This window comes from Syngnathus typhle, linkage group LG13 (assembly GCF_033458585.1).
Source record: "Syngnathus typhle isolate RoL2023-S1 ecotype Sweden linkage group LG13, RoL_Styp_1.0, whole genome shotgun sequence".
NCBI lineage: Eukaryota > Metazoa > Chordata > Actinopteri > Syngnathiformes > Syngnathidae > Syngnathus > Syngnathus typhle.
This window is the reverse complement of record NC_083750.1, coordinates 11,013,398-11,034,273: the sequence shown is the minus strand read 5'-3', so window position 1 is coordinate 11,034,273 and position 20,876 is coordinate 11,013,398. Positions and strand designations below refer to the sequence as shown.

The window sequence follows — 20,876 nt, the reverse complement described above, 5'->3', positions numbered from 1 at the left end:
ATTCTGTGCACACGCAAAGGCGTTCTTGTTAGCACAGTCTATTTGCACACACACACGTGAACACACACATATACACACAGGAAGAATAGAAGCAGGGCACAGCCGCTGGCCTTTCAAAGCAATCGTCTGCGGGGAGAGATGGAACCAAGCAAGATTGTGAAGGAGAGGCAGCGGCGAGCGGAACGCAGCAGGGAAAAGATTCCCTCGTTACGCCAATGCCCATTAGCGCCATTAGTGCTCTCAGAAGGGGCATCATTAGATGATTTTTTTTCTTTAAACACGGCGAGGAAATGACTAAGTGCAGCATCAGTCCTATAGTTCATTACGAAGTCATTGAAAGAGGAAATATACATAAAAAATCACAACAGCTCGGCAAGTTAAAAAAAAAAACGATAACCAATCACTGAGATGGTCCAATCAATCAACCGAATGATGACAATACAAGAAATTTTGCATCTGCCAAGCCCATCTAATGTTGACTTTTTTTTTGAGGTCATGAATATTGAATTTAAAAAATAAAATGGCGCAGCCAAGGGTCTCTCTGGGATAAAGCTAGCTGGGGTAGAAACGTGCTTAAGTCTTTAAGCTAGCGATACAATGCATGTTTTTCCAACATGGCAACCCACAAAAGAGAGGCCCATTAAGTCTCCACGCAGGAAGGCCGGCTTCCAACCCCCAACCAAACAACTGGTTGATGGATGTGCAAACAAACAAAAACAGCTTTCAGTATGAAGCAGTGCGCTACTAAAACACGGACACTTCCACATGGTGAGACAGATAAGACCGACAGAGACAATATGACAAAGTGCATCCTCGCCCCCTCTAGTGGCCACTCACGGACCTACATCATTCTTCATCCCATCCTGCCACTCGTGTCTGACTGATGGGGAAAATGATCGACACAGACGAGAGGAGCCGACAAAGACCAGAACACGGATCGTTATCGGTTAAACCCAATAAGGCCTGACGGGAAGTCGTTGTCTGCTGTTTTATTCTGACCGCACGCGTTCTCCTCGTGTTAATGCTGCCATGTTGTTGCGTCGGGCCCTTGTCTGCATTTTCGGATCAGATGCTGTTTTCTCCCAGGCACACACACTTTTCTTATCCATCAACGGCCTGCAGATTTGGGAATCAGACGTTTGTGTTGGCCAGCTGCTCGATTCCAGCGGCCCCCGTCCCGTGCACCTGCACTCGGACCATTTAACATGGATGGATTTCTCCGCTTGCTCTGCGGAACCGCCGCTGTAAATCACGGCGTATAAAAGGTTTCCACCGGACACATCGGGTGGCTGGTGTACTTGAAAGTCAAAATGTGTCTCGGTTGGGCGAAAAGCGGAACCGCGGCTAACCGCCTTATTTGCAGTCTCGAAACTCGCGGAAACGGCTGATAACAATCACCGATACTTCAGGCAAATCAAGTCTGACATGCAGTCAGTCCTCCTCAGCAACACGGGTATTGCATACCACTTACTGTCAGAATCGGATATATCTCCAACACTTTTTTCAATTTCAAAATGTAGTTTTAGTCGGGCCCGTCTGCTCTCCGAGATTTAAAGTCCTGCTTTGCGAAAGATATAGTATTACTTTGGCTTTAATGTGCTTTAAAGTGAGCAAAGTGATATATTTAATCCTGCGTAAACAAACTTGCCAGACGTTTGATGTGATAATTCACCCTTCCCAAGAATATCTCTCGTTGGATGCTTCCATTAAATGGTCTTCCTTGATTGCGGCGGGCTGGCTATCAGTCCGAAAATAAAGCCCCGCAGATGGAACATAAAATCAATGATAAGGCAGTAAAGTTGCTCATTAGGTGAAGCACGAACGCGGTCTTAAAAAACACAGAGCTGCCCTTAGTCAGCATACTGCACATTTGCAGATCCATCTACCGCATTAGAAGCTTTATACGAGGGAATAAAAGGTATTGCATATCCGCCATTGAAGACGCAATTAATAGCAAACTACAATATATTACAATAGCAGGACGGGATCATTAATTACATTCAAGGTTAGGGGAATTAATAATTCAGGACTATTCTATTCCTCTGAAAGCCACCAGAGCGTGATGAAAAGAAAATGCCTGGAAAAGGATGTGAAGCCACGCTGCTCCGTTCAGCTGGGACTGAAAAGATTTCCGTCATCAAGCGACTCCTCATCTCCAAGGACTCGCGCAGCCGACGGAGGCCTCGGCGCCGAGAGCGTCTTTAATTACTGCTCGCTCGCTCGCTCTCATCATCAGCGTTTAATACGCGCGACGTATACGGCCGCACTCAAACGACTCAACAATAGTTGTTGTATGCGGTCGCCAAATGGAATTGATTATCAAGCCGCTAAGCTAAAAACAATGTGAAAGCACCCAACGTGCATTTTGGTAGCCGGGCTCATTATGATGCAAACGGAGTGCACATATTTGCAACTGGCTACTTCTGAATTCACTTACCGTATTTTCCGGACTATAAGGCCCACCTAAAAACATAAAATGTATAGTCCGGTCGGTGCGCCTTATATATGGACCAAATTCCTCAATTTAAACTGGCTCAAAGCATTGTGTCATGAAATTAATCATAAGTGGCCCGCTGAAGACTATGAATCATGAATCAAAAAGACTGGATCATTATTTTGTGATTATAAAGTGATTTGTTCCACCTGAAGTTGAACTAAAAACCGATAAAATGGAAGATCTGATTTGGATTAAAAATCTGACATGATGCATTAATGGTGCGCCTTATACTCCAGTGCGCCTTATATAAGGACTAAGTTTTAAAATGGCCTATTCATTGAAGGTGCGCCTTATAGTCCGGAAAATACGGTACTTATTTATTTATTCATTCATAGGAATCGTTCGCATCAATATTAGTGGACCGCCCCCTTGCGGCGTCATGGTGCCAAGGAACTTTGTTGAAGCAGGTAGAGGAGCTTCATGTCGTGCTTTGTCGTTAGCAATTATTATTCATTTCAGTGACTCGTATTTTTGCTACCCAACTAAGTTTTCTGTGACTTTGAAGGAAAATATAGAAAGAATCAAAGAAGCTTTGATCAGTTTCCGCTGATACTAATCTCTGACTTGGTCGGGTCCACACGGCGGCGCAGTGAGCGAAGCATGAAATATGCATTGGCTTTGACGTACGGCTTACAAAACTGCATCGGCATCTCCTGCGAGACTGACGCGGCGCTGACAGCGCACAAGTCTGATAGTGCTGGCTATCTTCTGGCCTAATCCACTTACTCCAACACCGCCCAGCCCGAACCTCTGCTGATAAGAATGTTTGGGTTTTAGATACGGCGGCAACCTGTGCAGGAGTATGGGCTGAGATTGAAGGACAAAATGCAAAATTTCATGCCCTCTGCGTTATTTCTATCTGGCTACAAAAAAAAAAATTGACTTAAAATGTACTCCAGAATTGCAGGAAGTCTTTTTTAATGCACTTAATGAGAATGCGGTCAACGAGCGGAGCCCTCGTGTTGTTTGTTAAAAAGACTTTCAAATGAATTCTCGTACCGACGGCCCGAAGAACACTCGATCACTTTTCGATGAGGGCGGGGCTTATTAGATATGCATCCATCTAAAAAAGCTAACCATGCACGACAGGAATGCTGAGGCACTCTGTGCACTACAGTGCAGACAGTGCTTAACCACAGACTTCAAGTAAAGTCCATTAAGGTGTTTTTTTTTTTTTTTTTTTTCCTGCGCAGTCAGTCCATCCGTTTTTTTGCCTCATCTTACCGCATGAGTCAAGTCAGGTAATGAGGAGACAACATTCATAAAAGATACTTTCCGTTCAGGCGCACAGCAACAACTCAAAGATATTGAGTGAGAAACAGCCGCTATAAAAGTCGAATGATATTTAATCACACGCAGTTACTTTGGACTGTATTTGTCACAATGGCGGACAATAATTTTTACAAGTCTATTACACAACCATTGTTAACTCAAGCGCTTATAATTTTGTCACTACTTCAAAACGAACGAACGACGTGGGGGGGGGGGGGCTCAGGGGGTCCTCAAGTGTTGAAAACACCTCGACAATGGGTCACTCGAGATGCAACACGCGGGATGGAGTTGAAAAGGAGTCATTCAAGCACTCACCTTCCATATTTTCTCCACTCGGGACAATTTTCGGCCGTTCATTTTGCCGGAGTGGCTGAGTGCGAGCGTCGCAACAAGACGGAGGAGAGCGAGTGGACGAGTGATGAGGATGCAAAGAGTGAGCGAGCGAGAGAGTGAGAGAGAGAGAGCGATGAAGAATAACGACCTGGTGGTTAAAAAAAAAAAGAAAAAGAAATGACACACCTCAGCCCTGAGTGAGAATAATCTCGGATCGGAGTGATGGACTCATTTAAAAACAGGCTACAGACAGGACTAGTCCTGATCTCCAAGCCAGTCCAGTTGAGTCAGAGGTTGGGCCGAGCGAGTCAAAGGTCAAGTGGCACAGTCTTGCTCAGTCACAAGACATTTGCACATCAGCACTCTGATGGTCCCAATTGGGCCTCCGTAGGATCAATTCATATTGAATGCCACCATATTGAAGTTTGAAGGAATATGTGGCAAGACTGCACAAACTCAGTTTTGGTGAGCCAAGGAGTTAACCCCGCCCCTCCTCGATAAGAAAAGATCGGCTTAATTTGTCCTAAGTGGATGAAACACCTTGCGACTAATTGGGGCACCCATTAGAGGAAATAATCTATTTGGAGATAAGGCTAGCGTATAGAATTCCAATTACCCAAGTTGCATTCTAATTTACAGGGGTACCTCATTCCAATGCAGCCTTGGACTGACAAAAATCCATCCGTGGATTTTCTATTGCGCGCTCGAAAAATGAAGAGAATTTTAGGAAACAGTTCTCGGTTGGTAAATCGACGTCGGCTAGCGTTTAGGCCTCGCCGGCAGGCAGGCCCGGATTGCATAACACACAAAGGTCAACCGCCGACAGCTGTCGAGCGACTTAACGAATAAGCAGCTAAAGCGTCATTCTTCCGAGTCAGCGTCAAAATGGAATCCAGCGAGGCTAACTTTGTCGGAGGCATCCCGGCAAAGTGGCATCAAACTAAATCTCCATTCTAATGATGCAGCCAGCAACACGTGTGGGCCATGAACATCAATCACCGGGATTGAGCTTTATCGAGGGGAAGGCTTTGACAAGCTGCCAGCTCCGGAGAAGACGCTCGCTCAATCGTGCGACCCCCCCCACACACTGAACCTCCCTCCGTAAGTTTCTCCACCCAAGAATGATGATGATCAACTCCCAACATCGATGCGAGCCCCACACGCTCGACTTCATCTCGCGCCAGCCGTTCACTCTCGGCTCAGGGAAAAGCAATCTTCCGGAGTCTCACACGGAATTCTCATTGAGCCTGGATATGATGACGATGATGTGCCGGGAGGGTGCAAACTGAGTCGTGACAAAGGAGAAGAAAAAGGAAACAAATAGCAGCAGGTGTGCATCCAATATGGTTTTCACTTTTAAAAGGCTTCTTTGTTTTGACTACCGTAATTTTCGGACTATAAGTCGTACCGGAGTATAAGTCGCACCAGCCATAATATGCCCAAAAAAGTGAAAAAATAAAACATATATATGTATATAAGTCGCTCCTGAGTATAAGTCGCCTCCCCCCACCCAAGCTATGAAAAAAAACGTGACTTATAGTCCGAAAATTACGTTTTTTTTTTTTGGGGGTACGCAAAATAAAACCTACATTCTACAAAGCTTCTTCGCTAATAAACATTCATCATATGCTCCCTCACACTTTGACTAAACGAACCGTTGCATCCCCAAGGAATTTAAGACGACCTTGTCCACTTCAAGTGTGTGTGTTTTTTTTTTTTTTTTTTGGTGTGCGTCAGAGCCGTGTCGCCGCTGGATCATGGCGGAGTCGATAAGAAAATGCGCCCGTGTGACACAACAGATTAGTGGTGCCTGATCTCAGCCAAGAAAAAGACAGCGAGAGGACTCGGGAGGAACGGCTGTTGGCTTCTGCCGCTCTAATTCTTGCTGACAAAAAAATTCCCCTCCACCGACCGGCTTTAAAGTTCCACTTTCATTATTAATAATTATTCTCCAGATGGCTGTCTTTGAGGAGGAAGGAAGGAATGTTCTTTTAAACACAATGTTTACGCCTTCAAGGGAATAAAAGATGAGAATTCCATTTTAAGCAGAGGCAGCAAAGGGAATGCTTGAGCGCATTTCCTCAAAAACAAAAAAAATATTCCCTTCTCAGAAGTCGATTTGGCATCCGGTTGCTGAAATGTGCGTCAAGGAACAACGTGACGGCCTCGAACAACGCAATATCACTTATTCTTCACCCAAAAGAGGGAAGAGTAATCGGCAATCAGCGAATGAGGATGATGTTGCCCTCTGGGTCATAACAGCAGATGCTTGCTCGCCTTGGCAAAAAAAAAAAAAAAAAAGGGGGATTCCATTGTAAAAACAAAAACAAACAAACAAAAAAAACCACCATCATTGATTCAATTGGTTACTGTGCATGTTTTTAAAATTGCATCATGTTTTTTGAAGAGATGGCAGAGTTAGGAGGTTTTTTTTTTTCCTTGGGGAGCTATCTCAGGATATCTCAGAGGACTGCAATAATAATAATAATAATAATAATAATAATAATAATAATAATAATAATAATAATAATAATAATAATAATAATAATAATAATAATAATAATAATATACTTGGTTTAAAAACAAAACATCTTACAGCTGGTAAATAATTAATTAATCTCCTGTGATGGACAATTTCAGGATGTAAACAAATACAAATTCTTGTCAAACAAGAATACCTTTTTTTTTTTACTACATGAATAATTCAGCACAATACAGATTGCATGGATGTGAAGATGATGTCAAATGACACCTTCAGTATGCTTTATTTTCAGCTCTGATTAATATTCACTGTCATGGGGGATCATACAGGAAGGAGGCAGACACCACTGCTGACAAGTGACAGCGCTGAAAAACGTGGCTTTAGCATTAATGGCAGGGGGCCAGGGTGACCTGTTGCTATGCCCCGTGGGAACAGAGGAAGGGAGGCGGATCGATAGCGACTCATTCTGCCCACCTTGACACACAGGCGCTGTCACCAGCCGTCGGATTGATCATTTGTCTTGGAAATATGCCGTGGGTGGGTGGACGGCAGGCAGCCTGCAACGCCAGCCTTACGTCATCTCCAGATGGCAGCCACAACTACCGGGGTGTGTCTGTGTGTGTTGTTTTGTGTGTCCCTGTGAGTGTGTGTTGCCATCTCTCAGCCTCGCTCCCTGCACCTTTGCAGCCATGGCAACGTGGAGGAACATAAGGGGCGGGGCTTGTCACCGACCAACTTGGATGTCCTTTTAAGCACCTTAATAGATGTTCATCTCCTGCTAACAGCGGTGGGCCGGATTTTCAATTCAAGTCATTTTCCGCCATGCTTTCAAATGTGAAGATAGTGCCGTTCGCCTCCTTTTCAGCCAAAACAAATGTCAGCAAGCCCGCCGGCCGGCACAGCGGGCGTAGCCTGGTAAAAGGCTTGAGCAATTCATCAAATTCAATTCCAGGAGAATGCAATTTTCAAATTGCAAAGCCAGCAATTTAGGGGATAATAAAAAACGGATTTATTTCCGTCAATCGTGCCGAACTTCCCACCTCACGCTCACTTTGAATTTACATCCCGGCAGAGTGGAATCGTTCCATCCCGATGCCCCCTTGAGCCGCACGATTTGTAATCCAACCAAGGACAACACTCTCCAAAGCACAAACAGACGTCAGGGGAGACATCACCCAGCACGTTGTCGAGCTCTTCTCAACAAGCATCGGGCTTGATCTTTTGTAGTTGTTGTTTTTAATCGAGGCCAACGTGCATATAATGTGCCACCTGAAGACACGGAATGCTTGATTTGTTCCGTCTCAACTCCCAAATCCTCACAGGAGGAGACATTGAGCAGCCGCGGGATTTGACAGTAAAAGGTAGCAAGCAGCGTGAAATCTAAGCAAGGTTCAATTGGAGGATGGCACTTGATGGCTTCCGGCCATGAGAAAGACGTTAAGAGCGCAACAAACTATTTGGCTGCCAGATGAAAAGCCGGGTAAACTCGCCTTCTCAAATCTTGCTCTAGGGAAAAGACGGCACCTCGTCACACTTGCTATCTGAAATCACAATTAGGAGCCTTAAGAGAGGCCTGGAGGGATGAAGTTATCCTTCCTGACAGCTGAGCTATCATACACCCAAATACGCTTCTGCTGTCACTGCTTTGGAGAGATACCGTAGTTGTGATATCCCCATTCACCACTAGATGGCAGACATGACTGAGTTGTTGATTTAATAGTGTCTGGTCACACACGTATAGAATATTTATCAGCCTTTGAGGGATATTTTAAAGGATTTTTTTTTTGTGTGTGTGTGCCAGGCCGATCCCAATCGCTCACAAATAGCGATGGCCGACTATAGTAAATAAACAAGTCGTTTAAATAGATTGGATACTTTGGTTTATCTTTGAATTTAAGTTTAAGTCTACTAGTCGCTGTTTTTTTTTTTTTTTACCTTAGCAACACTGAGCAACCTTTCCCTCATCACATGCCCAGTCGTCATGGTAACGCACCTGCGGTGCAAAAGCCTTCGACTTGGACCACAATGTGATCAATGAATGTTAATTGTGCGCTAATGCTTTCCCCCTTCCGTGTGTACTTTGATGGAAGGATGTGGAAGTTATTCTATGAAGCCACCTTGGAACTGTTTTAAATGGTCCAAAAACATACGTCACACGTGTTAAAAAAAAAACAGCAACTGAAATGTTTGTGGAGCACAGCCCTGCCGCATCCCCGCTATTTAAATGTCACCATGTTCCACTTTCTCCGCACACAACAATCAATCACATGCAGGCTGCTATTTCCGGGGAAAGAGAAAAGTGAAAAGAACTGCCGCTGAGCTCCCCCCCCCCCCCCGCGGCTCTGTGACGCCAATCAGCTGCCCCACACGCGGCGCACACTTAATCAATAAATGCTGCAACACAAAGACCTAAAAGCTGGTTGAAAAACATGCAGGTGTTCCATTCAGGCTCAGCAAAACAACAACAACAGCAAACTTTGAGCACAGGATGCCATCTGGGTTTTGATGGGTCACCGAGTGGGTTCAAGCAATTTCATGCTCTAGCACGACTCCATTTCGGGGGCAAAGGTGAACTCAAGGTTAACGCGGCATCGGCAAACAGCGCAACCAACACTGAGGTCAATCGTTGGGATTTCTTTGCAATGACGCGCCTCATTAAACAGGCGCTGCGGGAAGCCGAGCGACGCGGTGTTGACGGCCAGCACCGGCTCGCTGCCAGACATCAATAATGCAGAGGAATATCTGCGCCTCGGCGGCCATTTTGAGGATGAATCAGGAGAACGGCCAAGGGGCCCGGCCCATCAAGAGCTCTTTCCACGATCTTGATGCAACCTGTTGGTGCCAAGGAACTTGCTTGGATGTGTTTTTTTTTTTTTCCATTCAAGCACGAGAAGGTGCTTATAAAATGCGGGGGTGAGACTACAAAGTCAGATTAGCACAATAATCATCTGCAAGCGGGATGCTCACAGAAAGGCTCAAGTTCACAACACGGAGCTCGCATTCAGAAGAGATTTTCAATTTTCCACAATGATCCATCAGCAGGCAGGATTTCGAAACCATTACAGTCCATTTATCGTCTTGTGGGTCAGGTCACCGACGGAGATTTATAAGCCTGCGCTGCTGCTGCTGCTGCTTCTCTTTCACGGGCCACTTGGAACAAATGAATTAGTCATCTAACACATGCAGGTCAGTGTGACTGTGTTTGCTCATTGCTGCTAATGAATTAAAGCATGCCAGCAAAAGGCATTAACTATGCAAAGCTGTCATACTGCCAAAGGAAGCAGACTTAGTTAACCCTTTGTTGCCTTGAAATAGAAATAGAGAACAGTGTGGTCTCATCCAGGTTCAAATACACCCCGTGCAAGCTAAGCTGTGACGTGACCTAAATCTTAGCACAACACCATTTAAGGTGGGGCCGATGGGGATTTTGGAAGGAAACCCCCCGCAGAAGAACTCTCACTTAAAGCTCCAAAACATTTAACCTGACATCCAATGAAGGTAATATTGTTTTTTAATAAAAAACAACAACTATACAGTGGATCCATCCACTAATCAATGCCAAGATGGTTTGTATAATAAAAAAAACTTTTACACTGAATTGTTTGGGGGGGGAATGGTGTCGAGGTTCCACTGACAAACAAGCATTCACAATTCAAAATCACCATTTCAATTCGTGGGGAGAAAAAAAGCCAGGAGAGAAGCATCGATTCGAACCCAGAACATTTGGCTGTGAAGCAGATGTGCGAAAATTAGACTACCTGCTCTTGATGCCGCCACACACACACATTTTTGCAAAAGAACAAGTTCACTTAAGCACAGCCATGTGTTGCATTGCTGCATCAACTGCAATGGCCCCAGAGAGGGAGGGAAAAGCTGCCTGCAAGCAACCTGCCGAAACTGTCAGCATGCATCTCTGCAAACACTCAAAAGTCGCGAAGAAAATAAATAAAATGAAAACTCGCAACAATAAATAGCCTGCAACGCGAGTCTGAAGTAGGCTCGCTCACTCACAGAGCCCGACTTGTAAGTTCCATCCAATCTTACATCCTCGTCGTCCCGCGTGCATTTCCTGCGGCACTGGATATGCAGCAGCCTCGCATCCAACGGGGGCTGAGTCCCGGGGGTCTTGCTCTCCTCGTCCACCGGCTGGGCGCCGAGTAGGCGGCTGGCCTCGGGTGGCTGCGGGAAGGAATTGGCGGTGTTGATCTTGCCGGAGAATCTCTGGTACAAGGAAGCCATGATGCGAGCGAGGGCACAAGCGTCAACAGAGCGCTCGATTCCCGCGGCACCGTTGCGTGCGTGCAATCTCTGCACGGCTCTTCTCCTCAGCTTTTGAGGCTGCGCGTCCTCGTCCTCGTCTGCATGCACACCACGTTGCTTTTCTCCCCTCCCCTCCCCGTCCACGATGTCATTTGCCAAGCAGGCAGGCAAGAGACGGAGCGGAGGCGCCCACTTTGCAATCACGTCAACGTTTTCTCCCTGGTCATCACAATGAAGATGTCGAGCTCACGCAAGGACGCACGCGCAGAGGCAGCACATGCACTCTGCCTCACGCGTAATGTCTGTCAAGTGGTCCGCAATGAAGCAGCGACCACGCAGAGCTCCTTCCCTCAAATCACAATTGTTTAAAAAAAAAAAAATCATTAATTGCATTTAGTTTCATGCTGGTATTATATTGTCGCCCAATGATTTGGTTGCGTGGTCCCAAACGGAACTTGAGTGCCTCTCCGTGGCACTTTGCTTTAGGACACGCTCCCCACGCTTCCATCCATTAAGATCTTCATTTGCTGGAAAGTGTGGGGAAACGCTTTGTCGGCACAAACTGGAGCTCACGCTTATCGTGATGATCTCTTCCTCTCTGAACATCTGCACTTTTCCATCCCGTGTCTCCCGGCTGAAGTCATTTGGAGTCCGCGAGCGAACGTATCTCACACACTCAATTGCGGGTGATTTCACGGCTGGCGGAGCAGCTCCAATTCCGACGAGGACTACGACTTCAAATCTGTCGTACTGCCGAGCACGCGTTGGAGCTATCTCGATGCATCTGTGCAAAATGGGTCGTTTTCACAGGAGCCGCGGTGGTTCACAGCTGGGATAAATGTCTCGCAGAACCTCCTGCTGAGTCTCGCTGCTCACCATCCTCATTCATCTGTCATAAAGACGGTGTGCAAAAGTTGGTATATTCTTTCAAAAGTTGGACATATTTTCTGGATTGCTCTCCCACAAAGGCTCTTATGGGTCCCCGTCATCATCTGTCTCACCACTTAATGATTCTCCTGGGTCGGCACGCCCTCGGGAAATACAGTTGGATAGATGGTGGCGCAGACGTTCAACTGTACGAGCCAAGGCATTTAAAAAGGGCGGTTTGCGCCATCATGGGCGTGAACACAACGACCGCATTCGTCACCAATTAAAGCGGCTCCTCTCATTCCCTTTAAATGTGACGCATCTCGAATGGAGGTATAGGAAGCAGTGTGGGTTCCCTCAAGAAATAAAGAATGAGCCATTGGTGACATGTATCTAGCCCCGCCCACTGTCACTCACCAATGATGCTTGCGAAAATAGAGCCCAAAATATGAGATTCTTTATAAAACCCAAACGACAGCTCCAAAGTAAAAAGTTCCAAGGTAAAAACTTTTTCCGACACACCGATTTACTTTAGCGATCGGCACGTTAGCAACCGAGCGACAAGACGATTTAGTCAGCTGAAGAGGCACAGATGTTGTTGTACACAAGAAGCTCCGGAGGGAAATCACTTCCCTCGACGACGGATGACAAGTATGCTTGCTTGGAAAACTTGGGAACAGAAATATCTCAACAGCTCCACTGGAATGACAATTTTAGCCCATTTCATCGTTATTGCGCAAACCGTGGTCAGATAACCAACGCATCTAGACAAGCACCCAAATGTGGGTTTGCAAACACCTCAAGTTGCTCCCATCAGCTTGCTTCACACACATACATACCAACTGACACAAATTAATTGGGAAGAAGAGGGGAAAAAAAAAAAGCCACAAGACCAGTCCATCAAACGTTTGGAGAGGTTGCAGTAATACCTCATTTCCTCCCAACATCACCCCCAGCTCGATAAGAAAACCGATTGCATTTGGTTATAGCCATAATTACATTTTCAACTATTTGCTGAGCGACACCAGTTGAACACTAATGATGTCCCTGGATGCCAAGCTAAGTCAAGCGCAGCAACATGCTTCTTTATTTATGACTTATCATCTTGCCGCCTGCGTGTGCACGTGCACGTGCGCGTACATCTGCTGTTGTGAACAATGCATTGCATTTTAAATCATCTTTGAGCGGACAGTCATGGAATGCAATGAAGAGAGTTCTCTCCTTAAAATGATCATAAATGACTTCTGATAGTAAAGATAGTAGAATGCTAACTTCTAGATGAGCGGTTCTCAAATTGAGGAGCGAGGACCCTGAAGGGGTCTTGCAAGTCACACGACAACTACTGATTTGCTGGAAAACAAAAGGCAGATGTCATTTCATATTTATTTATTCTAAGTGAAATATTTATTTTCTCTAAAAAATATTTATCAGAATAATACGTTTTTTTCATCAAAATCTTTTTTTTTTTTTTTTTAAATGGCATTAAGGGTTAGTTATGTTTAATTGATGTGAAGATTATAAATTAAAGGGTCCTAGAAAAAAAAAAAATCAATTGCTGTTTTAGATGTTTGTTTGTGGTATATGGAGGATGACACAATAAACCAAGTGTGCCAAGAAATATTTTCCCAATATTGCCCTCCAACACTGTCCCTACAAAAATCACAATTACAGCAAATAACTTTTTGGCGGACATTGTTATCTGTAATTCTGTGCGGCGTATGTGGCAGAAGCTCAAGAAATTCATTGGAGGGGTTGAAAAAAAAGAACCTAGTGAAAATATTGCTCTGCAGAGGACATAATCAGTAGCCAGCACTCCTTTCTTCCTCCTCTTTTGCTAACATGCACAGCCAGTAGCTAGCTGCCCCAACGGCCCACCACATCAATCCCTCGACCCCCCCCCCCCCCCCCCCCGAAAAAAATCCGTGCCATGCATGCTCAAGTAGCCCTTGTCTACATTCAGCTGTGTGGCGATGAACAGACATGGTCTGCTACACTTCAAGAAGTTTCACTTCAGCTCTAGTGAGGGAGGGGGTGTGACCTTGGGGAGGGGGTCCCAAACAAGCAGGTGTCTTCCTCTCACAGCGCACCTCCGCAAAGGAATGAGGGGGGGGCGTTATATGCAAGACGTAGCAATGTGTGTGGGGGGGTTCTTCTCGCTTCGGGTGCTTCTGACACCTCTCCTCTTCCTTGCCCTTGGTCCCACCCCGCCTCAAAGCCCCCCCCTTAGCTCGCGCACACGCTCTCATGAAGACTTTACTCTGTTGGATAACTCAATTAGAGACTTGCGAGTAGAACACACGGGCGTTTACGGTCCAAAACGATAAATGGGAGCTGGAGACAAACATTGATCGGAGCAGTGATGCCAATGTGACCATTTATACTTTCCAGTGGATTTGGACAGGCACCGTTTTGGACGACTGCTTCACATCTGTCTTCCCTTCCAAACTTAGAATAGTATTTTTAGCGCTGACATTAAGTTTACATCCAGAACTATTAATAGTGGCCAATGATTGCTTTATTTTTTGAGGTCCTTTAAATGAAGTCATCGGGTGGCGACACAAAGGTCAAATAAAGTTCATCTTTGCATGCGCTCCGCAGGAGACGAGCTTCTATCGGCGAGACTAATTGCTCTACAGCAAGTGAAGAGCGGGAAAAAAAAAAAAGGCCTTTGAGTTGAACGCAGACGTAACGCTTGTAACGGCAGCCAGGCAAGCCCGTACAATTAACAAGCTGATTTTGTGCCATGACATTTCCCCGCGGTCCTTTAAACAAAGCCCACCAACACGAGATTTTGGTCACATTTCCCACCCTGACATATACTTGCGTGATTACGAGCGCCGATAGCTCTCACAGTAAGTCAGCGAGTGTAATTAGTACAAAAGGTGACTATTGCCGCACATGCCGTTTGTGCCTGATGGGAAAGTCATGACGCACAATGAGCCTTGAATTTTGTTCCCTACTTATCTACAGCGGTTCTCGGCTTGATCGTGTTCTGATTTCCCCCATTTGTCGCTTGCTGATTTGGCACCAAAAAAAAAATAATGTGTTGAATGAACATGTTATGAAAATGAGTTGCTCAAAAATGTGATTGTATTATTCAACACAATTATGTTTACTAGCGGTGAGATGAATAAGTGATTTTGAGGGAGGAGTTAACAAGAAACAATCAGAACAGTTTGTGACAGGCAAAACAATTCCACCAATTTACAACCCTGCCAAATTTGCTTATTTGTACGAACGTAACAAAGTCAAAAGATTGAATTTTACATGTTACACCGTGCTCTGTTTGCAATCGAGCGGAACTAAAAAAAATGAAAGATGATTTTTCAGGGGATATCAAAAGCCACAATTGGAATAATGCATGAGACGATCATGAATACATGCACATAGTGGGCCGAGTGTTTCAAACGTGCGTCTGACTCCACTTTCTGTCCCCCTCGGTGCCACTAAAACCTTTCAGTGTCCTTCTTGCGGCTCTGAGCCCGTCCTTCAAACCGTAGTGCCAAGTCCCTTGCCGAAAACGACTCGACGGCCCGAAGCGATCTCCCCTGAGGGGGCCAAAGTTCCCCCGCCTTCCTGCACTTGGTATGCGTCTCGGCCCGCCGAAGCAGCTCCGCTTTGAGCCCGAGGTGCAGCGAACGTGTCCAAGGCACGCTTGAGAAATCAAAAAAAGCCGTCAAGTGGCGTTACCTGCAGTCGTGAGATACGGCTTTTATCTGTAGCTGTGTTTAGCGCTTTCAGCTAACGTGTCACAGGTGGCAGCTACGGACAAAGCCCGCCAGACCGGAGAGGGATTCTCGGCGGCGCGCCATTGCGGAGCTGCTCAAAAAATACTTGCCATCTACAGGAGAGGCCTCCCCGGAGAGGCCAAGAGTGGCAGTTAGCGCAGACAAATGACCCGTGTCTCCAGCGGTCCCTTCCGAGCGGGCTCACCCTTCCCGTGTGTCCAAATTTCATTTGCGTGAACAATGTGCTATTGTGCGCCGCGGCTTTATCGCTCTAAGTACGCTCATTGGCAAGAATAAACAGATGCTATCAAGCCGCGCATGCATTGAATATAGTGTGGGTTGCTAGGCGGGTGTTCACATATCAGGAAATTGAAAGTCATTTTGCAGGCGCTAATGAGAACGGCGAGCGGCAATACAAACATTTTAAACAGGCCATTCAATGGCGGGGTGGTGAAAAACACACAGCTTGCTACGTGAATACACAATGTATTTCCGAGACTTTTCTTCCTGGCTGCATACAAATTGTGTTGTCCAAAAGTTTATCTGTTCACTTTGACTTTTTAGCTCGCTTCAAGTGGCGTCATGAAACACTGTCTTCTTACTAGCTCGTGTACCGATAGCCGCGGCGCTGGAGAGCGTGAGCACCCGCCGAGTGTGAATTAAACAAACAAATATCGTGTTATCTGCCTGAAATCCGGTCCTACTAAATTCGGGCACCGCAATTCAGTTTGTTCACAGCACAAAACCAAAAGGTGTTTGCGAAGATTAGCATGCTAACAGCGTTACCGAGGTTAGCTTCTTTTAACAGATGTTTGGTTGCCAACCTGAGCCGATGGTGACGCTTGCGTCGAGGTCAACGAAATCAAAACACGAGGTAACCACGAGGCCACCGAATAAATCAACGTGCCTTAACAAATGAACCGTTCTCAGTGTTAATCAACGGCAAGAAATAATATTGCCTCAGATGCTGCAAAAATGACATCACCAATATCCATGAGACTTTGCTGAGGGATGCGCCATTGGCTAATTGAACTGATGAGGAAATACAACAAAAAGGTGAGAAGACAGCAACCATATTTGTTTTTAAAGAACATTAAAGCTGTACAAAACAGCATAAAATATCTTTTGATTGCAAAGTATTTAGCCCGCTGGCGCCGTTAGGCTCAGATCACATGCTACCGGGGGACAAACACAAAAGTTAAACTCCCACATCTCGTCTAGTTTGCAAAACGTGCGCCACGTTTGTATGATGACGGGGAAGAGAATCCACTCGGGGAACATTTCCACAGCAACGCATCAAGAAAGGCGTCATCACAGCAGAGGCGGCGATGACATCTTATAAAAGCAACAAAACCTGCAACATAGCAGCTCACCATCTAACAACTAAGCTAAGCTTTGCACAATCATCTCCAAATGTCCTCTTTTTTGCCCTCTAAAAAGGACAAAGGCTTCCACCTCCTTCATATTTGATCCCTCCGTGAATTCGACTCAACTTTAATAAGCTCGATTTGAAAGCCAACATTGTGGTTGCAGCGTCGCAGATGACTAATGGCTCTGTTTGCGAGCCTCCAGCAGAGGGCAAAATAACACAACGATCGGATGCATCGAAACAGGCACTAAACATGAGGAGGTGGCATTTCTGACCAAAATGAACTTTACTTGGCCATATATGGTGTGAAATTAAAGTCAGAGTCTTACACATAGGAGTGAGGATAAGAGGTAGAAAATTGATTGATGGATTTTTTTTTTTTTTTACGCATACCTGAGTATGAACTCAGGATAACTCGGAGGAAGGCATGAAGTCAAAGCAATTTGTAGGCCGACGTGCCCTGGGGATGCAGACGGGCTTGCGATGATTTAACTTCAACAAAGAGAAGAGCTTCACGCGCCGACGCATTTTCTTTCCCGTCTTTATTGAAGCCAACAATTGACGTGTCTGAGTAATTCAAGGGAACTTTGGGTCTTTCTTGGAAGCGGCATTGTGGGAGTGCTATTACCGGGCCGTGACGACATGAAAGAAAAGAATGCAATTCATATTTTTCCACCGAGGGGAGAAATCTGCTCATCTTAAATCGGCATTAGCAGATGCACACAAGCAACATTTGTGACAACTTGATCAATTAGGACAAAGATGTAAGGATAGCTAATTAGCGATACATTTAATTGGATGTCCACAAAGCTCCAAAGCATTTTGAACTCATTTTTCCACCTCACCCTGCCATCCATTTTCTATATGGACATTCCACAAGGTGCACCTTGGACTGGCAACAAAGACAAACTGGACACTTTTGATAAAATTGTGGGCCGCAATATGGTTTTGTCAGAGGGTCACGTTGACTTGATTCATTTTATGCTCACGAGGTATTGCAACGAGTACAATAACACTAGGAGAACTTCTATTGTGAATCTTGGCAAAACTCATCCAGCCTTACCACATGAGGACAACATGACACGAGAGTAGCAACTTACACATTTATTGTGCTTTAACGAGTGACCAAAAAAAAAAAAGACCTTACCTTTTCCCCTTTGATGGACGTCCGGCGGTAGTTGCTTGCACCCGCAGACGAGTTCATCTTCCCGCGGGGTGTGGACGTGAACAACCGGAGGCAACGTTGTGTGCAAGCGCAGTAGGAGTGTTACGCTTCCGCGTTCTGCAATCACACTCACTTGGGCAGGCTGAATGGACGCGCTTCTGCCTCCTTCGAAGTGGCTGCAAGTTGGAAACGCCGCAATGGGATTCGATGAAATGCTGCACACCTGTAGCACTCGATATCGCGCCTGCAGATTCTCAACGTGCTGCTGCTGCTGTTCCTCCTCTCCCTTGCTCTTTCTCTCTCTCTCCCTCGCGCTCTCTTTTTGTATAACCACTGCAGACTGGCTCGAGAAATTTCATTGAATTTGGGAGTTGGAAACACTCTTGAAAACAAAACGCTTCCGACGCTGGTGCTACAACAGCACCGTAAAGTAGTTTGTTGATCTTCATTGCTTTTTGGATTCATTTTCGATTTCATTTTTCTATTAATATTTCAATGAATACCTTTAAAAAGGCATTGTGCGATTTGGCGTCGACTGAAAATCACAGTTGCTCAGAGCACAGCGAAGTACCAATTAGGACTTACCTGTTTTCCGGGTTTAGTCATGTGATGTTCGCAAGCTGAGCTGTGATTGGTTGTTACCTGAGCCCTCAGCGCTGTTCCTGTTCATGCCAAAAACGGGTCCTTTACTGACTGGTCAATTGAGTGGGAATCTCACATTTTGCAATATTGTTTTTTTTTTTTGCAAATGAAAATATATTAACATTCAAGATTGCCAGCCTTAATCTTTTTCAGAGCAGAAGGAAAAATGATCTCTAACACACCTTACACCATGATAATCCCTCCCTTTGTTACTTTGATGGCAAAGAAGACCAAATATTCCGATTTGCCCAGACTGGCACTACTATATGTGTGTACTCAGCTGTACTGTAGTTTCTCTTCTCAAGCTTTACGGCGATCTGGTTTGAAACTGTCACCTTGCTGGCTCCGCAGTGGGCCATAATGACACACAGTAAAACCTGGATGCAGTAGCAGAACCACAGGGAGCAAAGAAGCCAAGCACAGCAAATGCTAATGATGGGAGAGGAGGGACTTTTTTGTATTAGTTCTGTAACTAATTAGAGAGGGGAAAGTTTTCTTCTGATAAAAAATATATCTATATATATTGCTCTAGTGAAGATTTAGGGAGCCTTGGAATTATTATTGAAATGATTAAAGTCCAGCTATGACCAAATCTGAAGTCTGTGGAGAAGTGAAAAGCACATTTGGCCAAACACAATTCACACCACACCACACCACACCCTCTCAATACAGATAGAAAAGATGAAAAACGTATTTTTGTATGTGTGTGTGGTGGACCGAGGTAGCATTCAAATATTTGTTCACGTAACACAAATGACATTTTGTTTTTTTGCGCATTGTGGGCAGCACAACAGCGAGCAGCATGAAAGCATTCCGCCTTTCCGAGGCGGCCATCAGCACCATGGACAGCGGCCAAGCTCTCTGCCGGCGCACACGGAAGAGCGAGCAAGAAGCTTTAGAACCACATGCATGGGGCCAATTACACTTGTGCTATGGTGGTGGCGCGGAGGATCAAGTTGAGAAAATAAAAAAGACCACACAAGTTAGTGCAGACTTTGAACCTAAGCCAAGGAGCCTGACCAGATGAGACTCTGCGGGGGCCGAGTCCTGAGGGTGCTTTATCAAGTTCTTTCCTTGGACTTGCTTTCCTGCCCACTGATTTAAATGAGGACAACCTCCACAGACAGCTTCCGGGAATTATTATGCTTCAGCATGGGCAAGTACGTATCGACATCAAGGTATCGGTACTCGTGACGGACACCGATACCGATATGAGCCACTCTGTCTTTTACAATCAGCAAAAAATGTGTGTCGATAAAAAAATATGTATTTTATGAAAAAATATCACAGCTTCTCACAATGATAAGGGAAAATGCCAAATTAGGAAATACAAAATAATCTGTTATTCTTTCATTGGAAAATCGAATGCATCAAAAGTCCTAGATGTATCTGCGACTACTACTCAAGAGTTAAGTTCTCTATATGTTATCGGTCTAAAAAAAGATACTGTAGCAGATGCTGTCCACCACAAAAGATGTCGTGTTACAAGGTTCCCGTCATCAATAAAGTATTTTCGATCATACGGATGTGAGATGTAAAGACCCGGCTGCGAGCGCAGATCTTCTTTCAGGCGCCGTGGTTAAAGCGTGTTCTCGAGATAGTGCTGAATCAGCGCAGCAACTGTCACACGATACTTTGTGTCTTTTTGGACATGTAATGTACAGAGGTTGTGTTCATGAGAAGTAAAAAAAAAAACACTGACCACATTGAAGTCAGACTGAAAATGAGATTGTTGGATTTGCATTTGGCTCATTTATTCCTCCTCCATCCTGCAGCAAAACAAAAAAAAGAATAAATAATGGGCTTCCTGCAGATTTTCCAATTCCTCTCCTGGATGTCCTTTGCATGACAATACCGAGAACAAAAGGCCTCAGACCTCAGCTAAGAATGCACAATCCCAAAGCTGGTTGTTCCCAAGATGTTCCTTTTGACAGAGGTGTGGATTGTGGAAGCAGGTAGCTTCAGAAAATCACAAAGGTTGAGAGACGTAGCATCTTTAAAAGCATCTCTGTGGAAATATATAGCCAACTAAATAAAGACGCCGTCCCTAGCAATCATTTTCTCTCGCTTTGCCTTCTCCGCACAGGTGCCAGCAAGCAGGAAGGCGAGCCGCTGGCCGTTCCGTGGCTCGCTAACAACCGTGTCTGATTTCGTAAAAGCCACTTTAGAGTGCCCTCCCATCCCTGAAAAGAAATGTAATGGGAAGCGCAAGCATCATAAAGCCAGATGTGCAGCAAAGGTTTGTCTACATCCACAGTCAA

At 45.3% G+C, this 20,876-nt stretch overlaps 1 protein-coding gene across 1 annotated transcript in view; it reads right to left on the bottom strand.

Annotated features, from left to right (window-relative positions):
- dpp6b (dipeptidyl-peptidase 6b) overlaps positions 1-18,532 on the bottom strand; it is a 35,113-nt gene extending 16,581 nt beyond the window's left edge. The window contains exon 1 of the mRNA XM_061294932.1: positions 17,956-18,532. Coding sequence (XP_061150916.1) covers positions 17,956-18,012 — 57 coding nt within the window. The 5' untranslated portion in view covers positions 18,013-18,532. The remainder of the gene's footprint in view (positions 1-17,955) is intronic.
- Positions 18,533-20,876: the final 2,344 nt, after the last annotated feature.